Below are 27,807 nucleotides of genomic sequence, written 5' to 3'. Positions count from 1 at the left end.
TGTGGGACGGCACGCCTCTCGGTTACAATTCAACAGAAGTTGGCACACTCGCTGTGCAGGTGTGTTATCTATTCATTTTGGCCACAAGCTCCCATTTAGGGAGTGTTCGAGAGTGCAAACAAATCGCACAGTCACTCGCACACGTCTCTTCCTGTCTTTCACGGCACCGCGAATTAGAGTCACCCGGGAGCCGCGGCAAGTCGAGAAGGCGACGAGGCGTCGACCCGAAAGGAGAGGCCGGTGCTCGGAGAGGTAAACCTTTTGGAGTATTTACTGGATGCGAAGGGCGGCACGTGCAGGCGTGACGGAGGTGACGAGTGTCGCAAAGTGACGATGAGGTGTTGTCGAGAGGCGGTCGTTTTGTCGGCCGGAAGCGGTGGTGGGCAGCCCGCAGATTGGGGCCCATGTACGGCCCACCGTGACATTTTAAAAACAAGTTTGTGTAAAAAAAAAAAAAAAAAGGTTTCCCCATAAATGCCTACAGGATACAAAAAAAAATAAGGCTGTTTGTTGTTCACTATACTGTTGTTTTTGTCCAATCAGTTCATCTGCACGATCTTCTAAACGGAGACCATTTAGAGCAGGGGCGCCCAAGTCCGGTCCTCGAGAGCTCCTATCAGGCCTGTGTTGGATATCTCCCTCTTCCAACACACCTGATTCAAACGATAAGGATCTTTATCAGGCTTCTCAGAGTTTGCTGATGAGCTTATCATTTCAATCGAGTGTGTTGGAAGAGGGGTGACATGTAAAACAGGCTGCGCGGGGACACTTGAGGACAGGACTTGGGCACGCCTGATTTGAAACACACCATTCACAGCGAGCCTCAATCGTATAGTATGTAAAGAAGACCAGAATTAGTGGGGACCGTCAATCGCAGTAAGCCGTCCAGGTCCTGTAGAGCAAAGCAGCCCCCGGACTCTGCTGCGGAAGTCATTTTTGCACAGTCCTTTGGTTACCGTTCGGTCATGAACACTGACCGGAACTGAGGCGTGGGAGGCCTGCAGTTCTTTTGATGTTGTCCAAAGTTCTTTTGTGACTTCCTGGATGAGTCGCCACCGCGCTTGTGGAAGTTCAACCGGAGCTTTTGGGGAGGGGGATCGTATATCCGCGGTGGGGTGTTTTTGTCCCTCATTATTTTGTTGGATTGCCCTTGCGGTTCAAATGATGATTGTCGTGTTGTGGTTTTCCTCCGTGGGCTCCTTTCGTATTTGCTGTCGCGTGGTCGCTGATGGGATGTGCACGCGTTCGCGATGACTCTTTTCGGCCGCCTGAAAGTAGAATCGCGCCATTGTCTGTTGCCAGCGGCGTTGCTGTTTGTCTTTCCATTTTTGTTCCGTTGCTTTTGTGGATTTTGCACGCTTGAATGTACCCCGACTTGCTCGGCCGTTTTTCGGCCAGGAAGCGGTGACGCCAAACAGTCAGCAAAGTGTGTGTGTGTGGGGGGGGGGGGGGGGGGGGGAGAAGAATTGTCTCAACAAATGAAATTAATAAATTAGCTGCTTTCATATGTTCGAAAAGGAGTCGTAGGGCATATAACGTGTTTGTTCCCGCGCCCGTATTTTGATTTTGTCATTCGTTATATCGGCAGTATTCAGGGATATTCCTATCTGTACTCTTTTGTGTATCCTGCAGCATACACAAAATACCAATTTACACTCTACCCCGTCTCAAAATCGTATTGAACTACCAGTGTGAAGTTCAACGTGTTACTGACTTATCGATAGTCATTCCTCCTCTTATCTCACTCAACAAGACACCTTAAATCCTTGTTTTTGTGTAAGACCGAACTACTTTTCTCGTATATGTCAGGGGCGATTCGAGGATGAGCAGTTCAAGGGCGCTGACAGTTTCAGAGCACATTCGAGAAGGAGGCATTCGGTCAGCGCGGTGGGCGGGGCTTCACACGGCTAAAAAAAAAAAAAAAAAAAAAAAAAGCAATCACCCTTTTTTTTTTTTTTCAAAATGTACTTTTGAACTGCTTTGACCTGACAACATGAGCAACACACTCAACAATGCACGACAGGTGTTATGCATTTGAGCTCACGTTGTTTTGCTTCAGCGGTCGAGAGGTCAAAGGTTCTCTTGTGTATATTGCCGGCTGTGTTATTGCCGTGTTATTGTCACGGCAACAATTGGTCCGAACGTACGTGCGTGCCTTTGCTTCACATGAGTGAGCTCGGGCAAAGTGTCGCACGCTTTTGTTTTGGGGGCAGGGGGGGGCATCTTATAGTTGCTTTTTGATCCGTTTTCATGGTCACTGGCTCTTTGACAATATGTTCGCTTGTCCTGAAAAATGACTGAGTTTTTTTTGTTTTTTTTTGTCTGAGTGGTGGCGACACAGCACAAGACCACCACAAATGTTAGTGGATGCTACAAAGCGGGGGTGGGGGGGGCAAACTAGATGGCGCAGCAAAAACGGCCTCTGAAAGGGAGACAGAAATTTTGTCAAATCTGTTTGATTCTTTACAGTTGTCGGGTTTATCACATGATTGGACAAATGTACACTTCAAGAAAGCAAGAGAAGGGACGCCTTTTTTTGTTGCAAGGAAAATAGAAAGGAGGCTGCTCACAATTCGCTCAGCTGTCCTAAAACAGCCCCTCCCTATGCCCTCCCTTTTTATCTGCTCTTGAGGTCCCTGAGTTACATGAAGGCGAGGCCACTCGGGGGAGGTTTGGGGTATCAGCAAACTGGCCCCACCCTGACTTTCACTCCAAAGTACACGATATTGACATTTTCATCACATCCTCAGCAAGTGCATAAGCCTGATAATCATCATTTATACGTCAAAGCACTTTTAATACGTGAATTCCGCTTATCTTGAGAAATGCAGAAGGGTCTACTCCCGTTGATTTCCTCTTACGTGGTCATCTCCTGGGCCCGCGTCGAGTTGAGCACGTTTCAGTTCTCCTGTTTCATAACCCTTACCGCACATCAACACTTGCGAAGCAAACAATTCATCTCCATTCATACTTTCTAAATAAAACCACTGCAATATAAAAGCTGAAATCAACCTTTCCCGAAATTCCTCCATCAACGGTCGGCATCAATGTTGCCTCGCCGCATCTTTTCACGACGATACCGCAGAGTTAGTATTTCATCACAAAAACATTTTTGGGTGGGGGAGGGGGGGTCACTTCAATGGTCAAAGTTGCTTTGTGAAACAGCAAGGTCACGTCGCAAATCAACGCGCTAATCTGTCGATGGCGCTGCATTCCACCGTCTCCTTTGGTGGGTCATAGACTGCGTCACTTTAACCCCCAGCAGTGGAGTTCAGCATTCTCAAAATAGCACCGGGGTGCTCATATTGCCATCATGTGGTGGCTTCCCAGTGCGCGGTTGGGGTAAGGGGCCTTTGAGGCGGCACGGGTGTCAATCTGGGGAGGGGGAGACTTTGCGGTGGAGCCCTCCCGCCAATATAAGATAAGATATCCTTTATTTGTCCCACACTGGGGAAATTTACAATATCATTGCATACTGGCATTTTTCCCCCCACTTTGTTTTACGTTTGGGGTCGGCACTCCTCTCCCCACCAGCTCCATGAAGGCGGGGGTGTGTGGGGGGGGGGGGGGGTGGTAGGGGAGGTCCTCCCTAAGAATTACCGAAGGGGCAGATTTTGGTGGGACACCCCTGATCACAGAACAAATCAAATGAGACGTTCTTTTCCAAACCTCCTCCTCCTGTTTTTCATCAGCCAACCCCCTCTCAAATGTCTGCACCCCCTCCGTCACCTCCGCCCCGCCACCTCCATCCACGCAGCCCCCTCCACCCCTCGCCGCGGCGGCGTGACTGGGGAAGGCGGAGCTCTTCCCCTCGCTGAGCCGCTGCCGCTACCGCCGCCGCCGCCACCGCCGCCGCCGCCTTCATTCGCCCTCCTTCCAACCCGCAGCCAAGATGGTCCGTTGCCACTGAAGAACAAGACGAGCCGGACTATGTTGGTGGTTTTTGCTACGGCGTGAGAAGGAAAGCGGGCGGGGCAAGGGGGACAGGCGTAGGCCGGGAAACACCCACCCGAATAGGGCCAAGAGGACGGCCGACATCGGCGATCGACACCCCCGCGAAGGCGCCCCCTCCGCCGCCACCGCCACGTCCCGCCACATCACTCCATCCTCGCGAATTAGGAGAGAAAGGATTATCGCCGCCGCCGTCGACTCGAGAACATCGGAGGCCCGGACTTGGCGGCGCTCCTCCCCGGCCGCTGCAGGGTCCTCCCAGCCGGGGATGCGGCGCCTTGTGCGGGATCGAGTCGGACGGACAGCCGGGCTCTCAGCCGCAGTGGACCCATGAAAGACATCTGACACAGGCACAGATGGGTAAGAGGAGAAGGCGTGTGTGTGTGTGTGTGTGCGCGCGCGCGCTCGCGCTCTGGATGAAGTTGATCATAACAAGCAGCGCGGATGGCCTGCGCTGCTTTCCCATATACGATGACGCTCTTTTGACTGGAATGCTTCTGCTTTTCAGAGATGCAGTACAGTCGACCCCGCATACTCGCGGTGTGGCACCCCCGCGTTCACCTTTTCATTTGATTTTTTTGTCGTTGTGGGGGGTTGGAGGTTTTTCCTTTTCCGAGAATTTCAGTATTGAACATGGGCATCAGTTCCATGCAGATTTTTACCATTCGCAGTCGATCCCGGTCCCAATGTCGGGAAAAGGCGCCCGAATCGTGGCCAGTGGCAGAGCTAGACTATTCACCTTGGGGGCGTGGGGTGGCCAAGGCCATCGAAGGGGGCTGCAAAACAACCACTTGAAAGCACGTCAACAATCAATATCCATTTTTATATTTAAATTTGCGCTCACACATACACTTTGGCAGCACCAGTTAAACATTAACAGACAAAACATTTTCCAATCGGTACAATGTAAATAATAATCATTTGCAGTCTCATGGTGTTGTCAAATCTCCACTTTCAGCCCCCCCCCCCCAAAAAAAATGTCAGGGAAAATAGGCCAATGTACATATTTTTTTCAGTCTTTTCAAATTCTCAAACATGCACTGCAGAAAAACGAACAGTTTGTTGACCGTAGTAAATTGTAAAAACTATTTCAAGTCTTTCCTGGCGAAGCTGCTGGAGCAAAGCATGAAAAGTGGGAAAAATGGCGAACCTTTCTTTTCTGGCACACATATGTAAAAAGATCCTAAATATGTTTCATGTTTTTTTAAAAAAAAAAGTCTTTTTTCCTTCTTTTGTTAAATGTTGTTTTCTGTCTTAACTCGTCATCAATCCAAATGTAAAATGAAATTTTACATGAATAATATAACCATTTCTAAAAAGTTGTCATTGTTTTAGCATCCTGTACTGGCATGCACATATGCGATTCAATTAATCACTTCAGTAAAAACAAATCAAATTGCTGTGCTCTTTTTTTCTTCATAATTTCCTAACTGTCTTACAAGTGTAAGAATAAGTTAACCACTGATAATAGGTCAAATGGCTTGTTTTTTTTCCCTCATTGTCTGAATGCCAAAAGTAATTCAGGCTGAAAGCGTTTGTAATTATCCTCCACTTTCCCCTTTTTTTTTTTTCAAGCCATTCTGCCTTCAACACATTCCAAAAATGTACACCGGATTTTGTGTAAACATCGAGATAAGCTGCTGCGCTAATGTTGCCATTTTGCAAAATTACAACTTTGATGCCATGCCCGCATAACTTACCTCGCTACCAACACATCACGGCAAAAACAGGAATCATACATACAGTGGTTATGGAGAGTCTACACACCCCACTTGAAGTGACAATTTTGCAGTGTTGATAAATCTCTCTCACAAATAATGTGATGTGATTCATGCGATCTTTAATCTGTGCAACGCAATAGCCAGTTGCTTTAAAAAAGAAAAAAAAATCCTTCCGAGAGGGCAGATAAAAGTTAAGAAGTGATTTCTAAATTGAGACATTGCAGTCGAGAGTATCCGGGTTTGAATCTCACTTTGTGCGCCCCCACCCCAAGCTCGACCGGGTGGTTGTTGTAGCAAGAATGAAAAAAAAAAACTTCTTTCTCATCGATATGCTGCACCTAAAAAAATTCAACTCGGTAGGGCTGCTGCGCGAAAAGAGAATAAATCATTCCAAATCAATGCGGTTGTTGCACCGAAGAACAAAAAGATTGAAAAAGCAATCAAGCTGTTGCACCGAATGAAAAATATGTTTCAAAAGCAAAAGTCACAGCAAACCAATACGGCTCTTGCACAAAAAGGGCCATAAGCCTTCAACATCAATTGAACGGTTGCAACAACACAACAACAACAAAAATAGATTCGGAAGACAATCAATGAGATTGTTTGTCAAAAAGAACCCCCAAAAAATCTAAAATAAACGAGTCAAAGAATAATGAATGCCACTGTGTAAACCCGCCCCAAAGAATAAATAAAAGTAAAAGCAATAATTGCTAAGAAAGAAAAAGCAGGCGGACAATTGCAAAATGACAGAGTAAAAAAAAAAAAAAAAATGGATGTTGAAAATACTTTAAAAGCGTCTGCCTCGCTATGGCCTGGATTGGACGCCAGCCGACCAATCATTTTGACAACGCTACGCTAACAGCCCGAAGCTAACCCGGCTCATCGCTTTGCATTGCATTCTGCTTTTGCGGCTGTTGCCATGGCGATTAAGCTGCGTTCCACCTCTGTTTCCAGCAGCTACACACACACACACACACACACCGGGATGCTGGATGTGCTTACGCTGTTCCTGGAGAGTATACAAGACATGGCTTTCCAATTTTTGGGGGGAGTATTTTCGAACCGTTTCCCAAGCAGCGTGTGTTTGCCGATTGGACTTGAGCGCACACCTCCGTTTTTAGGACGCCGCCTGTGCTGCTGGCATGTCCTTCCTGTTGTTTTGCCCTCCCGCTCACCCCTCGGCGCTCAGCTGGAAGGCTCCAAACACGTGAAAGTCGGCTCGTCGCCGCCAATGACGTGTCGTCGTCGCAGCCGCGCGATTAGATTTCTCTTAAAGGGATGTATTGTTGTCAGGGAGCACTCAGCCGCATAATTGCCGGATTGAATTAGATAGCCGCCCGAGATGCACGGGTCCCAAAAGGGGTCTGCAACTACACGATGGGAAGCGGTAGAGTCAATTTGGGCTCGGCGGGGTTGAAAATTCTGCCCCCGAAGCTCCTGTCACTCGGCAACATGAAATTTAGAAGATGTGTCTGCTGTCAATAGAACCACAAAAAAGACACAGGAAGTCTGACATTTTGGTTTGAAATGGCAGTTTTGGGTTCATTTTGGAGGCCCGCAGTTAAAAAAAAAAAAAAAAAACGTCCCAAAAAAGGGCTTAAAATGAGATTTGGTAGGCATGAGGAGACCCACCAAGAAGCCGTGTCCAAACAGAAATTGCATGTTGCCCCGAATAAAAACAAATAAACAAATAAATAAAATTAGCCCCTAGCGCCGGTTTCATTTGGCACCTCGAGCAATTAGGCACATCTATCGAAAGCGGAGCCGCGAAAAAGTCTCAAGAAGTCATGCCAGAAAAGACCCGGCAAGTCTGCCATTTTGGCTCAACGCGGCGAGCGAGCCGCGGAAAGTTCACCCAAACCAAAGTCGGTCCTCGCATTTTCTTTCCCCTTTTGAAGCGGCGACCTTTTCATACGCGTCCGCCCTCAAAGTGGTGCAAGAAAGGTTGGCGCGGGCAGGCGCCGTTTAAGTGCGCACGCCGCTGCTCTCTGTCAAGGTCACGCAGTGCGACCTTTTCCCTTCCACCGTCACGGGCCTGCTCCCGCACTCAGCCCGCCTCCTTCCTCGCCCCCCTCCCATCCACCTCTTTTTCTTTCTCCCGAGCTCCACTTTTCTAAATAAGGCCTCCTTGACCCGCCCCCTCTCCCGCCATCACCCCACAAGCCCCGCCCCTCGCTCAATGCTGCCTCCTGTCAGACAGCTCGCCCCACTTTAACCACCTACCGAGGCCAAAATAGAAAAGCGCTCTCCTTGACGACGTCTCTGCCATGTCCTCTCTCACCCATTGCCGCCCCCCCCCCCCCATCCCACCGCCCATCCCCTCCGCTTTACACTCGCTGAAAAATGCCACGGTCAGAATGTGAAGCGTTCCGAGTGTTATCTGGCTTGCAAAAGCATTCGATGCCATTCTCGGCGTTTCGCGTGGCGGCGGTTCTTCTTCCTGAGTATCGAGAGACGTGGCAACGGGTAGCACGTCATGCGGCCTCTGAAGAAAAGAAACGTATTTCTTCGATCCGCAAGAACAAATAAATAAATAAGGCACGAGAACAGCGGTACCTCTACTTACGAACGTCTCTTCATGCGAAATTTTTGAAACGCCTCAACAGGAAAATCTTGCCTCTTGTTTTGAAAAAAGTTTCAAGATACGAAAGGTAAAAAAAAATACAGCGTGGGTTGCGAATCGCAGCTGCGGGTTTCGTGAACGCAATCGAACACTCGAGCCGCTCTGCCATTGGCTACTACCGAGCATCATCCTGGCATCCCATTGGCTAAGAGGGACCTCTGCCGAATGCGCGTCGATGGATAAATCGATCGAGATGTGCCTATGCGGCGTCCTCGTCGTTCCGATTTGACGTCAATGCAAATCACCCGGAAAAAGTCCGACGATCGCTGGCGATGCTGATCTTTGCCTCGGACATTTTCGAAAAGATTGTTAAAAGCCGACAACAGCGAATGCCCTCGGATCGGTTTGTGACAAAACGCTAGGCAAAAAACAATTTCTGAGAGAGATCGCGAACTAAACGGCAAAAACCGATGAGGACGCAGTTAAAAGTTAAATGACCATCATTTTTATTCTTTATTCTTTGTTTTTCACATTTATTGAGCAATAATCCAATTCGTTACATGCATTTGTGGCATATTTTAATGCATGTTTACGCTTTAGAAAACATTTAGGTCTGAATTTTGGGGGCAGGGGGGACGGGGGGCGGGGGGCTTGGAACGGATTAGGGCATTTACATGGAAAACGCGTCTCGACTTACAACATTTTCTCATGAAGAAATTTCTTCCAGGGCATATTCCTTTCGGAAGTAGAGTCGATGACTTGAGTTTCATTTTCACCCTCGACTGCAGATTTGTCCCAATTTTGGACGGCAACATACCAGGCGCCGTCTTGAGCGGGACCTTTTATTAGTTTCCATGAATATTCCCGACGTTCCGTGACTTTTTTTTTTTTTTCATGACCTTCCGTGACAAATTTTTTGCAACTTCCTGAGTTTCGAGAGGCTCGGCAACATGCGGCCCGTTTCCATGACAAGGACAGCATTTGGATGGAGCGTGACGCGACCGCAGTCCGCCCGGCTTTCATCTCCCCGCGCCGGTCGTCGTTTGACTGAAATTTCGTGCAGCAGCAGCACGTCGTGCGCTGCCGCGGTAGAAACTTTCAATGAGTTCCTGAATTTGCTTCTTCCTGAGCGACGTAGCGACGAGCAGCGTACGGTGCAACGTGCAGTTGGAAAGGACAACATGCGGATGTCATTTGACGTCCGGGCTGCCACCCTGACTTGTTTTTGCCAGATGACTTTCCCCCCTCCCCCCCCCCCCCTTACTTTCCATGATGATTTTATTGACGACGGCTGTTTTTGCTCGCTGACTTTCTGCGACCTTGTATAGCTTCTTTTTTTCTTTCTTTCTTGCTGAGGTTCGCGCGGCGTTGCGGCAAAAAGCACGTGCTGCACTTTCCTGGCTTTTCATGAGGTTTTGATCAGATGACGGCTGCGCAACTCGGGAGATTTGGCTCCTATTCAGCCATCAATATCCATCTGGATTGATTCGGACTCATTCTGTGTTTTCGTAGGTTATTATTTTTTAGTTTCTTCTTATACATTTGATGTCTGATCCGACACAAAATAGGCGACGGCAGGTGTGTGACATTATAGCCCCCCCCCCCCACCCCTTTGCCCAGTTTACCCCCCATTAAATGTTCAGTCATTGTAAGCTTGAAGGTCACTTACACACACACACAATTAATCAAACGCGATTAGTTGGCTCGCCTCCTGTGAGCCTGCAGCGCCCTTTATGAGTGAAAAATAGCAGATGATGCTTTCTCTCATACACGCACGCGCACACACACACACACACTTGTTCCTGCCTCATCCGGCTTGTATTATCCACGCATCACCCTCCAAGAACTTTGGCAATTTTGCCATCCTACGACATGTTCAAGGCTAATTGCTAACTGCTAGCTCGCCCCAAAGTGTTTTTTTTGTTTTGTTTTGTTTTTTTTAAACGCTTGCTGGGACGATGTGAATGAAGTAGAAGTAAGATCAGTGGGTGCAATTTTGGTTGGGTCAACCGATCACGAAGAATTCCACAGGAAGTTGAAATGGGGTGGCAGGAAGCGGAAGCTAAGCCACAAATGAAGACCTTTAGGCATGGATGAAGAGAGGCCGCCGAGGGATGAGTTTGCAATGCCATTATCCGGCAGTAGACAATCTCATCTGGGAGAGTGCTCCAGTGCACACGCACACACACACACACACACACACATTCATGTAGGCACTCCTCAAATGGCCACAAAAGCTTCGCTTCACCTCATTTTGCTCGGGGAAAGCCCCTGAATTCTGCCGCTTTTCACCCCCATGTTTTCATCCAAGTGTCAGTGTGCACGTTGGGGTACGGGCGCGCGTGCCTACGCGCTGTACCAAGCTCCTCCCGCCTGTTTGTATTGTTTCCTCCGTTTGTTTTGCCCGCCCACCAGCCCGCAGGGAAGCCGAGATGCGCTTTCTGATTCTTGTTTGAACTCGACATCAATTCCAGGAGAGTGACTCATTAAAATGTGTAAAAGCAAATTTGGCTCAGTAGCGCACCCCTGGAAGTTTTTGGAAAATTCAACCCCCGAAGGTCTTTTCCTTTAGCTGCATGAAATTTGTCTGGCATGTCTTTCACGAGGAGACCCGCAAAAACGTCTCCAGATGCCGCGCTTGAAAAGCCACAGGAAGTCTGCTACGTTTGTTCAAAACGGCTATTTTAGGGTCATTTTGCTCACTTCCGAGGGATCTTCGATTTAAGATCCAGTCCACAAAACCAGTTTCCCTTAGCAACATGATATTTGGTAAGCGGGCGCAACGTGAGTAAACCCACAAAAAAAGTCTCAAGACGCCATGTCCGAAGAGACTCAACAAGTCTGCCATGCTGGTTCAAAGTGGCCATTATAGTGATTTTGAACTTATTTTGTGGGGGTGGCGTCCCAGGCGTCCTCCTCGGCATTTTCTGCCCAAATTGAATTTCGTCCTGTGCACTAGACAGACGGGCGATGCCAAATTGTCAACTATTTCAGTTTTACCCATTGCATGTAGGCGAAGCGTGGCAGCCAAGAGTGATGACTCGCCAGGAAAGGCAACTACTCCACCAAATTTGTTTTGGTATCACCACCAGATTCTGTACATTTATCCCCCCCCCCCCCCCCAAGGCACTTTCACTCAGCAACATCAAATTTAGTTCACAAGTGGACCACGATCCCAAAAATAATCGGATGATCTTGTCATAGAAGACAGCGCAAGTCTGCCATTTGGGTTTGAAGCAGCCATTTCCTGGATTGGCTGTGCAGCTTGTCCTGGAGATTGTGTCAGATCGCCCCAAAAAAAAAAAAAAAAAAAAAGTCAATTTGACAGGTTGTCAGCATAAAATGAAAAAGACATTGCGTTTGGTTCAGCGTCCCACTTTTTTCCCCCTCAAATTCATCTCTGTATTATTATTATTATTTATAGAGAGAGTTTTCACAAGGCGACATGAAATCCACTCAGAGCAGACCTACCGAAAAAAAAAAAAAGAAAGAGGCTGAGGAAGTCTGCCGTTTCGGTTGTGGCGGCCATTTCGGGGTCCGTCGGTCCACTCGCCTCCAGCCACGCGAAGCTCATCAATAAGCGTGAACGGTCGCGAGACTGAGGAGGCTTTTTGATTGCGCTCATTGTTGTGATTGTTTATTGATCGACGGCGGCCCCGACAATCGATGAACGTTTCCAATTTGCTCCCGTTGATTGTTTGGCGGGCAGAACCTGCGTTCTGAGGATCTGCCTTCCAATCGGTCCGGCTTCTTCCCACGTTGGCGTCGCTGAATTCTGCGCGAGTCGCAACGCGAGTGTGACCGCTTGTCAGTGCGGATGCTTCCCGGACGGATGATTGTTTGGCTTGGGCGCAGCTTCTCACGCTTCGCTATCTCGATTCAAGCGGGCCTTTCCGTGATGGTTTTAGCGCTTCTTTCAACTCCTCAGTCGTCGATCGGCTTTGCCACAAAAGTCGGCCAAAATCGATTCGCTCTCGCCACTCGGGTTTCTTCTCCTCCCGCTTTCAAAGCAATCGCGTGAGGAGGCCTCCGGCCGGCCGTTTTGTGCTTCTGATCTTTGCCGCAGAAAAGCTTGGACAACAACTTAAGATTCTTGTGAAATGAGAAGCACGTGTCGGACATTTTTCCGAGGACGCGGGACCACACGGCGAGGCCCGCACGCTCGCTTCTGTTATCTCGCAAACATTCCGAGAGTTCAAAACCTTCGGGTGGTGATTCTTCTCGGAGACTACGATCAATAAATACCTTCGCCTTAGTCGTCGTTTTGTGGAGGCCTCGCGCGTCGTTGCCGTCGTCATGGTCCTTCGGCGGCGTGCCGTCGAGGGACACCCGGACACCTTTCGGCTTCCGACGTTTGATTTTAGCAGCTGCTTAGGGCGACCGAAGTTAGCTCGGGAACGTCCCGTACCCTTTGAATTTTGCGAGGGGGTCGGCCCCTGAAAGCAGTCTCGCTTCGGAGAATGAGATTTTTTTGTTGACTTGTTTATCACGGCTCAAGCCATACCCGGTCTCGAGAAGTCGTTTTGGTTTTGAAGTTTGCAGTGGCACGGGATTTTGTTGTTGTTGTTGTTGAAAATCAAGGCACCGAGGCCAGTTTCACTGAGCACCGTGAAATTTGGTGGGCATGTCGATCATGAGGAGCCCCTCCCAAAAAGTCTCTTTCGTGCCCGAGAATACAGAGGAAGCCTGGCGCTCTCTTTGATCTGAAGCCAAGGTCACTTTGGGCAAAATTGCCGTTTGTTTTGGTTTTTGATTCTCAGGCCACTTAAATCGCCATCTTCTCAACATTGAGAAATGCACCGAATCAGGCAAGCATGTTCAGTTCAGTTGTGGTCACCGCCTCTATAAATTGACTCGGTAGCACCCAAGCATTGTCATTGAAAATTCTGCCCCAAAGCCATTTTCTCTTTGCGACCTGAAATGAACTAGTCATGTCCATCATGAGGAGACCCACCAAAAACAAAGTCTCAAGAAGCAACGAACTGAACAAACACAGAACGTCGGCCGTTGCGCTTGCGAGTTACCGTTTTCATCTTGGCCATTTAAACGCATTCTTTTCCTTGAGATTTGGGGCTAATGCTAACCGCTAAAGCCAGCGAGCGTCTTCATCGATCCGTGTCTGAAAGCGCGCCAAATTTGTGCTCCTCTCTGTCGGTATTTGTCGGCCTGATGCCACGAGTCGTGTAAAAATTGTTCGAAGAGCGTCGAGGCCTCGCTTCGATGTCGCGGCGTCTCCGAATGACTTTATCAATGATTGAGTGTGTGTGTGTGACGCACGCACGGGCGCACGCGGGGACACAGGAATGATTCAGCACTATTTGCCAAAATGCCAAGTGAATGGACGCCATTATGTTTCCTGCTGCGCGATCTTAAGAGACGGCTCGGCTCGGCTGCTCATCACGCGCGGACGCGCACACAGCCCAAAAAAAAGAAATGAAAGAAATAAACGCAAGAGCATGAATCCAAACAGAAAGATGTCACTCATCTCAATCGTAGCTTGTTCAGTGCGTGCATCATCAAAAGTGAGCGAACAGCTTGTCACGGGAACGTTCATTTTGCCGGGTTGCAAATGCGTCGCGTCACTTGGTGGCGAAACGATCCTTCTTCGTTTGGCAGAAATGCTCACGATGGATCAATCTGGGTCATCAAGGGAACCGTCCCACTATTTAGGTCCATTCGACCCAACTTTGAGGGTTGTTTGGGGTCAAAACGACCCAGATGGGGTTGTTTTGGGATGGCCGGATGGATGCTGTAACATTTGATGAGGACATCGTTGAAGGGAAGCTGCTTTTTTTTTTTTTTTGCCTGAAGGCGGCACCTGCTTCAGTGCACGGATGGATGAGAGTTGATTTGAACATCACTTTGGTGAGGGCGGAGCGTCGGCTGGAAAGCGTTCGCGAAGGCCGCGCCTGACGGAGTCACGGCCAGAACATTTCAGGGCTGCCTTGTTGAGGACAACCAGCTTCCGAGAAGGCAGCCCCCCGCCGGGTGGCGGATGGGTGGCTGACTGACAAAATCCATTTGGTGACGGGAGTCGTCAACTCTTCCTCAAGAGTCAAGATGACAGCTGACTTCATTGGAGGGAGGCTTGGATCCATCCTTTGGCATTGGAGGACCTTTGGGGCAATCACCCGATTGTTTTGCTCAAAAGATGTTGGCTTGCAATTGGCAGACTGCTTCAAGCGCTCTGCCGGTTTTTCACCGCAATTCATATTTTTTGGCCTTTTTTGGGGGGGGGGGGGTGTTATTGTTGACTGTGTATCCTGCGGCCCTGGTGTGCCGTCAGCTCATTCAGACAACCCAAAAGCGCCGGCTTTACTTTCTTTCCTTGAGGACATTTCATCCATCCATCCATTTTCCGAACCGCTTGATCCTCACTAGGGTCGCGGGGGGTGCCGGAGCCTATCCCAGCCATCTCCGGGCAGTAGGCGGGGGACACCCTGAATTAGTTGCCAGCCAATCGCAGGGCACACAGAGACGAACAACCATCCACGCCCACACTCACACCTAGGGACAATTTAGAGCGTCCAATCAGCCTGACATGCATGTTTTTGCAATGTGGGAGGAAACCGGAGCACCCGGAGAAAACCCACGCAGGCCCGGGGAGAACATGCAAACTCCACACAGGGAGGCCGGAGCTGGATGAGGACATTTGGAAACACAAATCTTTGATTTGAGATGCTCCCTGAAGGCAGCATCTCGATGGATACAAAGCTAGCTGGCTAGCTAGCCAGCTAGCTAGATACAACTTGTTGTGAAAGTCTTTTTAAACCACACACACACACACACACACGCACGCACACGCACACACCATGTTGAGTGACTGGGCCGAGGTTTGACCTAAGACACTCATACAATGAGGGCCACTGTACTGGAATCAACGGCAGTCTTGTTCCTCCGTCTCTTTCACTCTCTCTCTCTCTCTCTCTCACACACACACACACACACACGGCTCTCTCTCTCTCTCAAGGCTCTCTCGCAGGTCTCCGAACATGTCAACACAGGAAACAGAAATTAGATCCAGCAGTGCAGCTAATCCATCCCGTTGACTCTTTTGTTTGCCTCATTGTTGACAAAAGTGGACGTCTGCATGGGAAAGTTTCGACGTGTCCGCAAAAACATGTGCGCACGTGTCGCACAAACATCTGGCCCGTTACGTGTGCCCGTCATGCACCCGCACACACACACCCGCACACTGTGTGTGGACGTGCAGCGAAAAGTTGCGTGAATGCAAACGAAGTCGTCAGCGGGGCGACATCATCGCCGGCCGCCCTCGAGGTCCGTGTGAAACTATGACCCCCCCCCCCCCCCTCCAAGAGGCTGCGTACGGATGACGTGGGGGTCATCCCATCGCACGCTCGTGGTCATCAGCGATTTGATATTTGGGTGAAAATTGCTTCTGTACCTTCCGCTAAATCAGGGGTGCAAAACAAGGGTCTGCCTTCCGGCCCCGTTTGAGACCCTTGGATTAAAAGGGCACATGCAAAAGCCACAAGTTTGACCCCCCCCCCCCCCCCCCACCCCCCGCCAGTGGCTACGGGCTACTAGAAGGGTGACCACAGAGAAATCGGATTGGACGGTCGAGGCGATTCCGGGATATCCAAGACCAGTCCCCCCCCCCCCGCTTCTGCAGTTGAGTAAGGGAAGGCTCCCTTTTGGCAGAATTATTTGGGAGGCTTGTTCATGAGTTGAAGAAGAAGAAGAAGGGCACTTTTGTCCTGAGACGCTCTCGGCGGGCTTCGGTGGTCCCGTCACACAATGCGGCATTTTATAAGGAAGGGGGAAGGGGCTGGGGAGGGGGGGGGGGGGGCTCCACGAAGCGTACACGGACGCCGTGTGTAATTCGACTCAGTTCTTCGTCGCCTGTTGTGTGGCCGCCAATTTTCGGAGGAGCACTCGGCGCAACCAAACCGTGGCAGAAATGCCTAACGAGATGCGGTTGTCTTCTGGCTCGTTTCTACTTTGTCCGTTCTCACGCTTGGCCCACACGAGAATTATTATTTTTTTTTTTTTGCTCATTAGTCTTGTTGAAGGTTGTTGATGGAAGGAAAACATTTTTGGATATGCAATTCCACATATCATTGGCATACGGTTTACATTTCGTTACAATCTAACTCGAAGGAAATCATCTTGTGTGAATTTTTGGTCATCCGTCCCCTTTTTGTTTTTTGAATTTAGTTGTCAACCCAAATTCTGCCGTTGCTTTTGTACCAAAAATATGGTCGTTTTGCTTTTGTCGCGTAACTTGTCCACTGTCGTGACCCGAAGCACGACCGTGACCTTGAGATGTTGACTCGTCGAGGCCTCGGTCGTCGGCGTTTGACGACTTTGGCGGACGGCTTTCAATTCCGCTGCGCCAATGAGTCCCGGTGGACGGACAGCAGGTGTTACTTTGAATGTTTCGCTTCAGATTCTTCTTTTTCCGCATCACTCGTCCCCCCCCACCCCCCCTTGTTTGCGTGTTTTGCCTCACTGCTTGCCTTCTGTGTGTGTGTGCGTGTGTTTTAGTGTGACTTCTTTTTATGTTAATGAAGACACAGTTTCACACGCAGCGGTGCTTGGTGTGGTTTGCATCACAAAGCCCGTCGAGCCACTTTTGCGCCGACTCGGCAGATCCAAACACTCGTGCGCGCGGCATGCCCGGAAAAAGTTCCTGTCGGTTTCTTCCAGCTTTCCTGTTTGTCGTTTGCGCAGAATTGCTGTTGTTGTCGCACGGTTGTTGGGTTTTTTTTTCCCCCCATCACAGTAAAACTATCGGCGCAACAGGTAATCAATTACGGTAATTGTTTGCAACTAACAACGACAACAGCAAAAAAAAATCTGAAAATTGGGCAATATTAGCAGGAAACAAATGCAAAAACAGCTGACGTCAAACCACAATTATCATTGTTTTGGTAACAACCAAAGTACTTCGTCAACCGTCAATTCTCAATCAATTCACGGTCAAAAATATTGATAACTCAATTCAAAGAAACAGATGTCTCCCCCCCCCCCCTGCCCCCAACTGTTAGCGAGTGTAATCAAGTTATGGTTGTGCATTTTCCGCACTGTCAATTTGAAATAATTTTCAGATTTTCAATAAAAGGACGGAATTTGAAAAACAATTTTTTTCCATCAAAATTCATCAATTCACTTGTGCAAAAAAAAAAGAGGAATTGTTTTTCTTATCTTGTCAATTTGAAATAATTTTCTGATTTTCGAGAAAAGGATGGAATTTGAAAAACGATTTTTTGAGGTGACGTGCAAAAAAAAAAAAGAATTTGTATTTCTTAAATTGAAAAGAAATAGCGACCTTCGTGTTGGCAACATCAACAAAAAATTGCATTCGATCAACTCTTTTCATAGCCTTCTCAACTCAAATATTGACTGCGGGCGTCCACGGCAGCGGCTTGAGTCACTTTGCTTTGCTCAATTTCTGCTTCCTCCATCGCAAAAAGAAAACTATGGGGAAGTGAGAAGGAGGAAGTTCCCAGTTCCAAGTACCTCCCGGTACTTGCAAACAGAAGAGGCACCTGCACGGGCGGCGCTCAGTTGATGGACAAACCAGTACGCCGAAGGGGAAGACTAATGCTACGCGGGTACGAAGCCTCTCGTCTCTGCCGATGACAAAAAAAAAAAATTCCAGAGCGAGAGCGGTCTGAACAGAAAAAGTGAAGGACACGATAGCCAACAGGGGTGTTTTGCTGGAGCAAAACAGAACCGCGACACTGAACAATGAGGCGAAACTGAATCTCATCTAAACAAAAACAGAATCGTGACATATCGAGATCGTTTAAAAAATATATATATATATATATTTATTAATCGCTAACAGATTCTCATTTGCCCTGCTGAACTACCAACAAAAGCAAATCGAAGCAAGTGCAGAAAAAGAATCGGTACGAACGAACGAATGCGACTCGGAATGCGTGTCGCTTTAAAAGCGACGGCCTGGACCGGTGAGTGCCGTGGGAGCCAGGGCACCCGAGCTTTGGAGTCGGCCGTCGTGCGCGCCAGTGAGCGGCTCGCATGCTAACTGTTATCCGATCTCAATAGGCTCATTCCATATTTGGGAGCAACGGCTCTGTCCGGTTTGGGTTCTGTACCCCCCCCCCACCCCCACCCCCCACCCCATGGGTGCTCGTTAGCTGAGGTCAGTGAACGCGGTCGGATTCCGGCAGGGGGTTATGAATAGGCGCTCAGATGCTTTGTCGTCTTGCTGTGGTTTTTTTGAAGATTTTCTTTGTGCTGGAAAAAGGAAGAAGGGGGATTGGGGTGGGACACACACACGCACGCACACACACACACACACGCACACACACACACACACACACTGAGTTGAACCTTATTGAGCTGTCAGGCTGGAGAAGGACTCTGCATCATTCATCATTGCACCTCCCCAATTCTGCTGGCGTGTCTCCCTTAATTGTGTGCGTGTGCGTGAGTGCGAATGTCTTTTTGTCGAAGCTGCGTTTCCGACAGGTGCTTCACATCCGTGTTGCATTCCAATCTGAAAACATTTCATCCAAAGTCGAGAGTGAAAAAGTCTGCATTGTACGTCGTAGAAATTCCAAGTTGTGTTTCGGGACCCAACTAATGATTATTTTCAAAGTTGATTAATCCGACGATTATTTTTTTTTCCGCAAAAAATCAGGGAAGAAAAAAAAAATTCGGAAATGAATTGAATTATTTTTTATTTTTATTTGTTAACCACCCCTCTATTGAAAAGAAAAACGGGATTTTGGTTTCAAATTGAGCGTGCAGTTCAGGGTTTGGTCCATAAACGTGTCCCAGAATAACCCCCCCCCCCCCCCCCCTGCAAAAATGATCAAGTAAAAGTAAAAGCAGATGGCCTGCAAATGTCTTATTTTGATTCCCAAGAAAGTGGTCCGCAGCAAATCTGAAAGCGAGTGACGTGATGTGTCCCGAAATGTGTTTTTGACGCGATGACAAAAAGTGTCTCGTGGAACCAAACTGTGACATCAACATGCTCGCTCGCGCTCACGCATGCCGTCGGACGTGCTGAAAAGCGCAGAGTTGTTGTTTTTTTTTCCGTCCTCACTTGTGAAATTGAAGCAGATTGGGTGACGATGACCCAAGAAGTTTGGCTTCATTCTTTCGACCCGGCAGATTCGGGTGAAGTTTTGGTGGGCCCGAAGAGCCGTCGCCGCGCGGAACAAGCCGTGCCGAACTTGCTTTGGCAACCCGGGCGAGTTGCTTCCCCTTCCTAGAAAACCTCGCTCATAAAATGTGGATGGTTTTCAACCACGTGCGCTAAAAACTGTCGCGTCCAAAATCACCCAAAGTGGCTCCGATAGGAACAGACCCAACTTTTTGGGTTATGAATTCAACCGGAAAATTTGGGCCAAATGAATCATCCACACAACAATCCAATTGGCCTCATACAATAAAACTCCATTAAAAACCTTGGGGTTGTTTTGTACAAAAAAAAAGAGGGGGGGGGGGTGTTGAGTGGTTGTCTGGGTTATTTATTTGGCCCAACTTTTTGCTTTTAAATGAATAACCCCAAACCTTGCATCGGTTTCCCCTATTTGACCCCATTTGGTAAATGTTGGACTGAAATGCAGCCGGAGCGAAAAGCCGGTCACCTATCTCCGAGTAGCTTTGTGCCAGTCCGAGCGGCAGCTCCCTTCCGTGTCTTCGGCCTCCAGCCCCGCTCTCCTGCCTAAAGACGCCACCGCTTGGCCACTTGCCGTCTCCGGTCCGCTTCGGCGTCCAAATCCTGCACCTGGCGTGACGTTATTCCATCGACCCGACTTTTGGGTCGGCATTCATTTCCCCCAAAGCTCTTGACCCAGTTTGTGTTATTTTTGACCCAACTGTTTTTCGGGTGCGGCAGAACCGAAAATCCCGTTCGTGGTAGCTTTACTTTTTTTTTTTCAAATAAATATATTTCCGGTTCATATATTGTTTGATTGACCTTAGTTGGGGCAAAAATCTGGGGTCAAATCCTCAACGCGGTAGGTTGGGTATAAATAACCCAGGATCGGTCGAGCTCTTTTTCCCGACTCCAGCGACTGGTCACAAGCGGTCTCTCGGCCTGTTGTTTTACAGGATGAAAATGCGGCGGCACAGGGTGTTCTTGCTGTGCACGGTGGGCCTGTGCGTCATCTCCTTCCTGCACTACTACAAGGCCCTCCACTACGTGTCCCTGCTGCGCGAGCTCTCCGCGCCGTACCCCAACATCAAGTCCTTCATCATGGTCACCGGATTCTTCTGGCAGGAGAAGGGAGCCGGAAGCGGCGCGCCGCTCAGCCCCGCTTCCCCCGAGGAGGCCCCCCCGCCGCCGGTCCTCCGCCCTTCGGCCCCCAAAGCCAGAGGGGGCGCGTCGCCGGCGGCGGCGGCGGCGCGGGGGGACCGGCCGGGGGCGGCGGCCGACTCGGAAGGGACCGGCGCGGCGGGCAGCGCGGGACTGCCCGTGAGGATCGGGGAGGTGCCGGCGCCTCCTCACCCTTGGGAGAAACCCGGCGAGGACCCGAGGGGGGACCTTGCGAGCACGGTACGGTGAAACAAACCACGGCAGCGGCATTGCGCTCTGAAAAATGAAAAAGGGACCGACCCAACTTCTTGGCGGAAAGGAATAACCCGCGAAAAGACCACAAAAATTGGCTTCTTTTGTGGGTCGGTCCCTTTTTGACCCCAGCGAGGTTATTTGGGCCCAACTGCTTTTCACAATTCAATTCGATTGTATTTCTCGGGCACTTTCGAACAGCCATCGCCGCGTACAAAGTGCCGTACATGCAGCAATTTAACAGTCAAACAAAGACGGTAGAAAGCACCGAACAGTAAAACCGAGGACAAATCGAAGTCGTGCTGAGTCGAATGCCAAAGAATACGAGTGAGTTTGGAGGCGGGATTTGAAGCGAGGAGGCTTGCCCAATGTTCATTCCGGATGCCATTCAATCGTTTGAAGATTTCTTGTGTTTGTCGACCAAATGTTGTTGTTTTTTTTCCCCGATACAGCGGCAAGAGGAAGAGCGCCCCCCCCCGCGCGAACCCACCCGGCCGCCCCATCCGGCGGTGGTCCTCCAAGCCGGACCGACGACCGCCTGGTCGGAATCCATGGGTGACCTGCACACCCGTACTTACCAGCTGCAGGACGACAAGACGCCGTACTTTACTCGAACCCGAGCCGGGGCGCTGTGCTTCCGGCAGGGCACCGAGGTGGCCGGCCCCAGGGAGAACGGCGGCAAAGCGGGCGGCGCCGGCGAAGGCGGGTATCGAAAACCTCTGCAGGTCCGGCAGCGGCGGGCCTCGGTCACGCCCAAGTCCAAGACCAGGGTGACGAGGGGCGGGCGGCGGCTGGTGAAGTGCGTGTGCCGGCCCGGCTGGCACGGCCCCTACTGCGGGGTGCCCACCATGGTGTACCACTCCAACCTGCCCACCAAGGAGCGGCTGACGCCCCGAGAGACGCCCCGCCGCGTCATCAACGCCGTCAACGTCAACCACGAGTTTGACCTGCTGCACGTCCGCTTTCACGAGCTGGCCCGGGCCGTGGACCTCTTCCTCGTTTGCGAGTCCAACTTCACCGCCTACGGGGAAAAAAGACCTCTCAGGTGACCGCCCGCCTCGCATGCGGGGTTCGACGGACGTAATTCGCTTCGAGTCACGAGCGACGGCTGAGGTGGACGTCGAAGCGGCTCGGGGCTGTCTCGGTTGAAGTCTGATAGGCGTTTTTTTTATTTTTTTTTCTGGGACCGTTGCAAGTTTTGGTTCTGGGGCACGCAAAGGCTCACGTTAGCGTTTTTTCGATCGGTGGCAAGCGAGCGCTCGTAACTCCCGGAAATGCGGTCTGCACTTTGCCGACCGGGGACTCGGGTCCGATCACTTTTGTGCGTGTGCGTTGCAGTTTTCTGCGTCTGCTCCTGAACGGAACTTACGACTACGTGCGCCACAAGATCCTGTACGTGTTCCTGGACCATTTCCCCGAGGGCGGGCGGCAGGACGGCTGGATCGCCGACGACTACCTTCGCACCTTCCTGACGCGCAACGGCATGTCTCGGGTGGAGGGCGGCCGGCCGGACGACGTCTTCGTCATCAACGACGCCGACGAGATCCCGGCTCGCGAGGGCCTCCTCTTCCTCAAACTGTTTGACGGCTGGACCGAGCCCTTCGCCATTCACATGCGCAAGGTGAGCGCGTCTTTGATGTTGCAGCGCCGCTAGGGAATCGACCTTTTTTTTTTAAAAAGGTCAAAATGACACATTTTGCTTTTCAACCCACCACATAATTTCCCTTGCAAAAGGAGATCTGAGCTTCGTGCTAACAATCAATGCTAAACGTAATTCATCTAGCGTTGCACCAGATATTATATAAGTGTGTATAAATCCTCAGCAGCAACACCTAAAATCAAGCATTTTCAAGTATTTTTTTTGTGATACAAAATAATTGTTAAAAAATAATCCTAATTTGAGGAAATCCCCCCCCCCCCCACCCCCAATTATATTTATATTTTCCGTAAAACAAGCCACATTTGGTTTGCGGACAAAAAAAACGGTTTCTGGCGCGCAGACGGCTGACGTGTTTGTGCCTGTGCGTGCGTTTTGGGCAGTCTCTGTACGGCTTCTTCTGGAAGCAGCTGGGCTCCCTGGAGGTGGTGTCGGGCTGCACGACGGGCATGCTGCGCGCCGTCTACGACGGCGACGGCATCAAGCTGCGCCGCCGCGAGTACTACACCATGCCGGCCTTCCGCAAGTACGAGAACGACACGGGCCACATCCTGGTGCAGTGGTCCCTGGGCAGCCCCTTCCACTTTGCCGGCTGGCACTGCTCCTGGTGCTTCTCGCCCGAGGGCATCCTCTTCAAGCTGGTGTCGGCCCAGAACGGCGACTTCCCGCGCTGGGGCGACTACGAGGACAAACGCGACCTGGGCTACATTCGCCAGCTGATCCGCACCGGCGGCTGGTTCGACGGCTCCCTGCAGGAGTACCCGCCCGTGGACCCCAAGGAGCACATGTACGCCCCCAAGTACATGCTGGACCACTACCAGCGATACCGCTACCTCCTGGAGAACCCGTACGCCGGACGGCGCTGAGACCGGATCGTACGCAAACCACTGGATGTGCCGAGTATTTTAATTTCGTGTCTTCTTGTCACGTTCCCACGTGTGGATTGCCGGTGCGTGTGTGTGGGGCGGGGGGCGGGGGGGGGTGTACTAATTGGCTGTGAGTCATGAGTGTGCGCGTGCGTGCTTGTCTGTGTTCAACGCAGGTTTTGCGGTGATTTTCGTCCCGTCCCCCCCCCCTAAAAATTGCAGGTGTGTACAGCGTGTGCCAATCAGCTGTGAATCTTGAGGAAAAAAAAAAAGAGAGTCCGTGTACGGGCAAGGTAACTTTTGCCTCCTTGGAAACCAAAAGTAATGGCAAGATGAGTGGGCAGTTCCTTTTGTGTGCGTGTGCCCGTTTTCTTCTGATCGAATCATGTCTCCTCGCAGCGAAATTAGTCATTCGAGTTCAACTTGTGCGTCTTCTTAGTCACAGGACAGAGCGCGCGCGCACACTGGCGGACGCGCAAAACTCGCCGAAGGACGTCGCAGCACCGACAAACGCACGCCAACCCGTACACTGACAGGACATCGGTTAGTTACCGTGGCGACAGAAGACGGGACAGGACCGTGGTGAGCGTTGAGACAACAGAGACAACGGGGGTTCGTTACCGTGGTGACAGAAGCCCGGAAAGGACGGTGCTTTAGCCGTAACCGTGGCCGCAGGAGAGAGGACAGCGGTTACCGCGGCGACAGAAGACAAGATGATGGTGGGTTACTATAGCGACAGGTGACAGTCCAGGGCTGTGGTGACCGTTGCCGCAGAAGGCAGGACAGCGGTTTATTGAGTAAGGAGTCCACATCGTTCAGTGTTGGTGAAGAAAATCGGGCGCGTCTGAGACGGCAAGCGCTTCGGTTGCCGCGGAAACCCATTGGCAGCAATAAATCAGACCTCGGAGGCCGCGCGAGCTGCAATCACGCTTCGGCAGCTGCGCCGCACATGTGGCGGTGACCCCCGTTGACCGCCCGCCGTCGCCGCGGCAACCGTCCCCACCACGAATTCCCAGCATGCCGACGCCGTGTTGTCATCCACTTTGGCCTCTGAGGAAATGTTGCCAGCGGCAACGGCTTCCGTTTGGTTTTGAAGCATTTTTCTTCCGTTGGTTTGAAATTCCGTCGAGGTGGAGTTCACATTAAGACGAGGTTTACAAACGATGCAATTGTCGACAAATATTTTGAAACTCACAAACGTTTTCATTTCATTACTTTGTTAAATGTCCTTTTTATTCATGTTTACAGTTTAAAATTTGAATTCAAATGCTAAAAAAAAAAAAAACATTTTTTTGAATTGGAATTCTTAAAAAAAGGTTTGAAATTAGTTTCATGCTTTCCGAGACTTTCAAATTGAAGACAAAACTTGATTGATTTCATTCGATAAAAGACTTTACTCAACATTTATCATTTAAAAATAGCAGGCAGTCCGTGTCAGGAAACCTTTGTCCCTTTTTCATTGTTTTTTGGGAATGTCCATGCAAATATTCCATCTAAAATTCAGTTCCAAAATTACAAATGAAATCTAAAAAAATATATCATAAAAATAACGCTTTCTCTTTTTCAACAACAGGCTGACATTTATGTGACGATGAAAACACAAATTTAATTGTTGCAATCACAAAATGTTTATGATTGTATCACCACATTCACAATCTAATTAGAATGAAAACGAATCCCAGTGGTCAAAACAAAATTTCAACTAATATCCACGTCTCGTTTGCCTCGCGGCATCGCGGCTTACGTGTTTTTTTTTAACCTGCTGCTGCTGTGGCGATGGCAATTCAAAGCATCTTTCTTTCATATGCTCATTTATTGGACTGCCATAAAGCTTTGAAGTGCAAAAAAGCCAAAGCAAAAAACGTTGAATCCTTTGTGGATGTCGTTTGGCTCTCCCTTGGACGGTTTTTATTTGGGCCGCCCAACAGGGAAGTCGACGAGGCACTCCAGTCACAATGACGATTGTTTGTTTTGTTTGTTTCGCTGCACGCGTTCAACCGTTTGCCACCGTCGCTCTTGCGTCTTTCCCGCGTGTGGCTTTCTTCCGGCTTCCGATTGGCCCAAGCAAAAAGACTTCCGCTTGACCATTTCTTTGCCGAATGATTCCGTTGCTCTGCCACCGAGTGGAGGAGCATTTTATCGTCCCGCCTGTCGGCATCCGTCGCCGGCCCGGAGAGCGGAACAAAGAAGTCATTGCTTCCCGTTTTTAAGACTAAGTGAAATCGGATCATTTTGCGTGCGCGCGCGCACGAATGTGTAAACCGGCAATTCTCCGGCGCTCTCCCTCCAGTTCACCGTCAATAAAAACAATCACCGCAAAACGAATTCACTCGTCGACCGCGTTGAGTGACTTTTTTTTTTTCTTCCGAAGGCGGCGCGGTCGCTTAAATGGGAGGAAAGGGGGCGGGGCTCGCCGGAAGGAGGAAGTTCCACGCAATCATTGATTTTGGTTGCACTTTTTCTGCCTTGTTTTGATCAAATGTGTGTCCCCTTGCCATGGAAAACAAGAGTGCGTGCGTGCGTTTCTTTGTCAATTTTGTTGAAATCACATCGATTTGGCAGCTTGCTATTTAATTAATGTTTTTTGAGGCGTGCTTGTGTGTGAGCCTACTGTTCAAACAGACGTGCCTCGGGCGTCTTTTACCTCCTCCAAGGCCATCAAGTTGGTGGAACCAATCACTGAGGCTTTCTGTCTGTGGTCGTTTTTTTTCTTTGTTGTTGTTGTTGTTGCTGCGTCCGGAGTGACGCCTCCTTTTCCCGCGTCCCTTGCTGTGATGGGTCGTCTCCGAAGCAGCGCGCAGCGCTCGTGTTGTTTTCTGATGCGTTTAGCAGCGTGAAAGCACCTTATTGATTTGTGTTGTCATTGATCGGTTATTAATATTGGGTTGTTAACAGGGTTATTGGCTTTCATTTTTTTTATCTTACAAAATGTTTGAAATTATGTCATCCCCCCACCCATTTTTTGTTGTTGTGTGTTAAACAAAACGTGTTGAAGCCAAAGTGTGATAGCATTGACACAACACACGCAGACACAAACACACTCAGTAGCCCCTTTCGCAGTACTCATTCAAGCCCGAGTCACAAATGGAATGCTTTCTGGGGCATAATGCTTCTTCCTGGTTTGGTGTTTTGTGTGTGTGTGTGTGCGTGCGTGTGTGTGTGTGTGTGTGTGAAGCGTAACAGAATCAAATTCAATTCCCCGATTGCGTGACGAGGTGTCATTGTGTGAAAGCGCACACAGTTGCATCCAAATCCGCCTTTGCTGAGTGCTGCGTGAAAGGCATATGCAGACGGATTGTGGAAGCTTACAGCCGTCAAGTGCTCACTTTGCAGTTTCTCTGGTTCAAATGTGTATCAAAAGCTCATTTCACACTGACTGGACATGAAATATTTCTGACACATTCAGTATTGCTTGGTTTTGTGTCAAAGTTTGCGCTGTGGTAGTTTTTGGTAAACTGTGTGAAAGGGGATATTGTTTGTTTCTGTCTAATGAAAAGCTCCACATACTGACAGCTTTATTTTGAAAGCACATGCAGGAAGACATGATTTTTTTAACGACAATTGCAACCCCCTCCGTCCCTGCACTGATTCTTCAAGCTCACATAGTTTTATTGATTTATATCTTTTTTTGTCTTGTTGATCTTGGTGGAACGTGCACGTGTGTGTCTGTGTGTGTGTGTGTGTGTGTGTGTGTGTGCGTGCGTGCGTGCGTGTGCGTGTGTGTGTGTGTGTGTGTGTGGTCCAGTGGCTCAGTGTTCCAAGAGGAGGAGGAACCGTGGGAGGTAGAAGGCATCCCCCCCCCAAAAAAAGAACCTGGGGGTGATACTTTCAATCCAAATCATAAAAGACGCTCTTTTGATGATGGAAAACAAGAAGAAGAAAAAGAACATTTGAAAGTGAACTCTGGTGTTTATTCAAATGACTGGATGTATGTTAACCATCAACAACCACAAATGTTCTGTGGCAAAGATATAATAAATTAATTTCAAAATTTCAACTATGCTATGACGATGTGTGAAGGTTTTTGTGGCGCGGGGTTAATTTTTGGTCTACAAAAATACCTCATTAAAATGCCCATTTTTTAATGGGCATTTTAGTGAGGTATTTCCTCTCTCGGCGCGGAGAGAGAGAGAGAGAACTTTTGAAGGCTTGTAAAACGAGTATCCGATGTCGTAATTATCGCACAAGGTGGTTTCTTGCACCATCTAGCGGTCAGAGAATGAAAACAAGTCGTTTTGGAGCGATGCCACGTTGACGGAATGCACGCGGAAGACGGGGGGGGGGGGGGTCCCTTACGTTTCAAAATATGACGACACGTGATCAAAACATTGGGACACTATTGAAGAAGTTCTAAGCATCAATCAATTAAAAAAATAAATGTTTGTTTTTCTGGAAAAGAAGTTGAGTTGAATTGAGTACTTAAAACTGCAACCACACTTGAAAGTTACAAGATAGATAATGTTTTAATTAAAAACAAAGCGCACTAACTTTTTGTCACTGAGAACAAAGAGTATGATTGTTTTCTCTGTTGTTTGAAT

General features: G+C 49.4%; 1 protein-coding gene across 2 annotated transcripts; it reads left to right on the top strand.

Moving 5' to 3' along the window:
- Window positions 1-5: 5 nt before the first annotated feature.
- mgat3b (beta-1,4-mannosyl-glycoprotein 4-beta-N-acetylglucosaminyltransferase b) lies at window positions 6-27,266 on the top strand. Of its 2 annotated transcripts, none has more exons than XM_086119535.1 (5): window positions 6-252; window positions 20,290-20,734; window positions 21,199-21,791; window positions 22,085-22,367; window positions 22,787-27,266. In XM_086119535.1, the coding sequence occupies exons 2-5, from the start codon at window positions 20,291-20,293 to the stop codon at window positions 23,267-23,269; spliced, it is 1,803 nt and encodes a 600-aa protein (XP_085975661.1). In that variant the 5' UTR covers window positions 6-252; window position 20,290; the 3' UTR covers window positions 23,270-27,266. The 2 variants fall into 2 exon arrangements, with proteins under 2 accessions (XP_085975661.1, XP_085975660.1); XM_086119534.1 differs by lacking the exon at window positions 6-252 and adding an exon at window positions 4,164-4,311.
- The last annotated feature ends 541 nt before the right edge of the window (window positions 27,267-27,807 follow it).

This window comes from Hippocampus guttulatus, chromosome 9 (assembly GCF_054856545.1).
Source record: "Hippocampus guttulatus isolate MCC_2025c chromosome 9, RoL_Hgut_1.0, whole genome shotgun sequence".
NCBI classification, from domain to species: domain Eukaryota; kingdom Metazoa; phylum Chordata; class Actinopteri; order Syngnathiformes; family Syngnathidae; genus Hippocampus; species Hippocampus guttulatus.
Note: the sequence above shows the minus strand (reverse complement) of the source record. Positions and strands in the feature narration are given on the sequence as shown.